This window comes from Pristis pectinata, chromosome 22, assembly GCF_009764475.1.
Source record: "Pristis pectinata isolate sPriPec2 chromosome 22, sPriPec2.1.pri, whole genome shotgun sequence".
Classification (NCBI taxonomy): domain Eukaryota; kingdom Metazoa; phylum Chordata; class Chondrichthyes; order Rhinopristiformes; family Pristidae; genus Pristis; species Pristis pectinata.
In genome coordinates, this window is record NC_067426.1 from 14,831,521 (window position 1) to 14,832,889 (window position 1,369).

The 1,369-nt window shown below is 43.7% G+C and overlaps 1 protein-coding gene across 1 annotated transcript; it reads right to left on the minus strand.

Moving 5' to 3' along the window:
- Positions 1-572: 572 nt before the first annotated feature.
- Positions 573-1,244, minus strand: LOC127581891 (claudin-3-like). The gene has a single exon (XM_052036720.1). The coding sequence runs from the start codon at positions 1,242-1,244 to the stop codon at positions 573-575; it is 672 nt and encodes a 223-aa protein (XP_051892680.1).
- Positions 1,245-1,369: the final 125 nt, after the last annotated feature.

The following is a 1,369-nucleotide window of genomic DNA, read 5'->3' on the forward strand; positions in this document are numbered from 1 at the left end:
CTTTAGGATACCCTTTATAGCTTACCTCTATCAATCTATCTTCTTTTGTGGCTCAGTGTCACTTCTTATCACTCCTGTGAGGCATATTGGGGCCCTTTAATTGACGGTGGATAAATGTAGTTCTTTTGTCAGTAGTTTCAGGTCAGGGCTGGTCTTGGAAGTGCTCAGGGCAGCTCAGTTTCTGGGAATCTCAGACAGGAGGACATCTCCTGGTGCCTCACAAAGGACCAACACTGATTCTGTTGTCACTCAAAAGTCCTTTTGTCTTAATTAAATTCAGGGTGGTATTAACATACTCATTTTCTCTTCATCCCTGGGAATGCTGAGGTCAATAGGAGTGAACATACCAATACCACAATCAAGATGGAAACCTTGCAAGTCCTATACATAGAAGTTATAAGTATAAAAGGCAGAGCACTCTGTCAAAGATAGAGAAGATAATTTATTGACAGCAGTGTTATCCATTGTACAGTTTTAGATCTATAACACGGTATAAATATGATAAACTAGCAAGAACAATTGACAAAACCTTTATTACAAACTAGGAAATCTCAGGAGGAGAGGGAGGGAGCTCAGACATATTCCTTCAGTGGGTAGCCAGTTGTAACGTTCTGGGTCAGCAGTGAACGTTGATTTGCTATGTAACTGCTCCGAGGGACTTGTCTGTTATCACTGTCCATCGGGAAAGAGCAACAGAGGAAGACTCCCCCAATACTGAGGAAACAGCTGGCTGTCCAACCCACGTAAAGTGCATCTCCCAGTTCCCACTTCAAGTTCTCTGGCAATAGTGGGTTATAAAAATCTGTGACAATGTTGTGAGCGACCCATGACACAGGAACCAGAACGCAGAGCCCAGCTAGGATGAAGAGGGAGCCACCAACTGTGACGATATAACCCTTTGCTTTGCGGTCATCTCCAGCACAATATGTGCACTTCATTCCCACTGTTGCCACCATGACAGCTAGAAGTCCAGAGGAAATAGCCAGGCACATGAAGACTCTTGCCAACTGCACATCCCCAGATAGGTCAAGCACAGAGTCATAGGTATCACATACCAACCTGCCTGAAGTCTGTTGGTAGACACAGGTCATCCAAATCCCTTCCCATGTGATCTCTGTATTCAGTATGGTACTTCCAATGAATGGCGTGATCTTCCACTGTGGCATTCCTGTAACTGCACAGGCACACATCCATCCTATTACACCAATGAGGAAGCCAAGAAATTCCAGGGCTGTGCTACCCATTGTTTTCACAATTCCTCTTGTGTCTCTTATGGATCAGTTTGTTTTTCTATCTCTATCTCTCTTCTATCAGCTGCTATCGTTCAGTCTTTCTCTATCTCTCTATTTTCTCTTATTTTGTCTCTCTA

Coding starts and splice junctions, on each gene's coding strand:
- LOC127581891 (XM_052036720.1), bottom strand. CDS start 1,244: ATGGGTAGCACAGCCCTGGAATTTCTTGGCTTCCTCATTGGTGTAATA.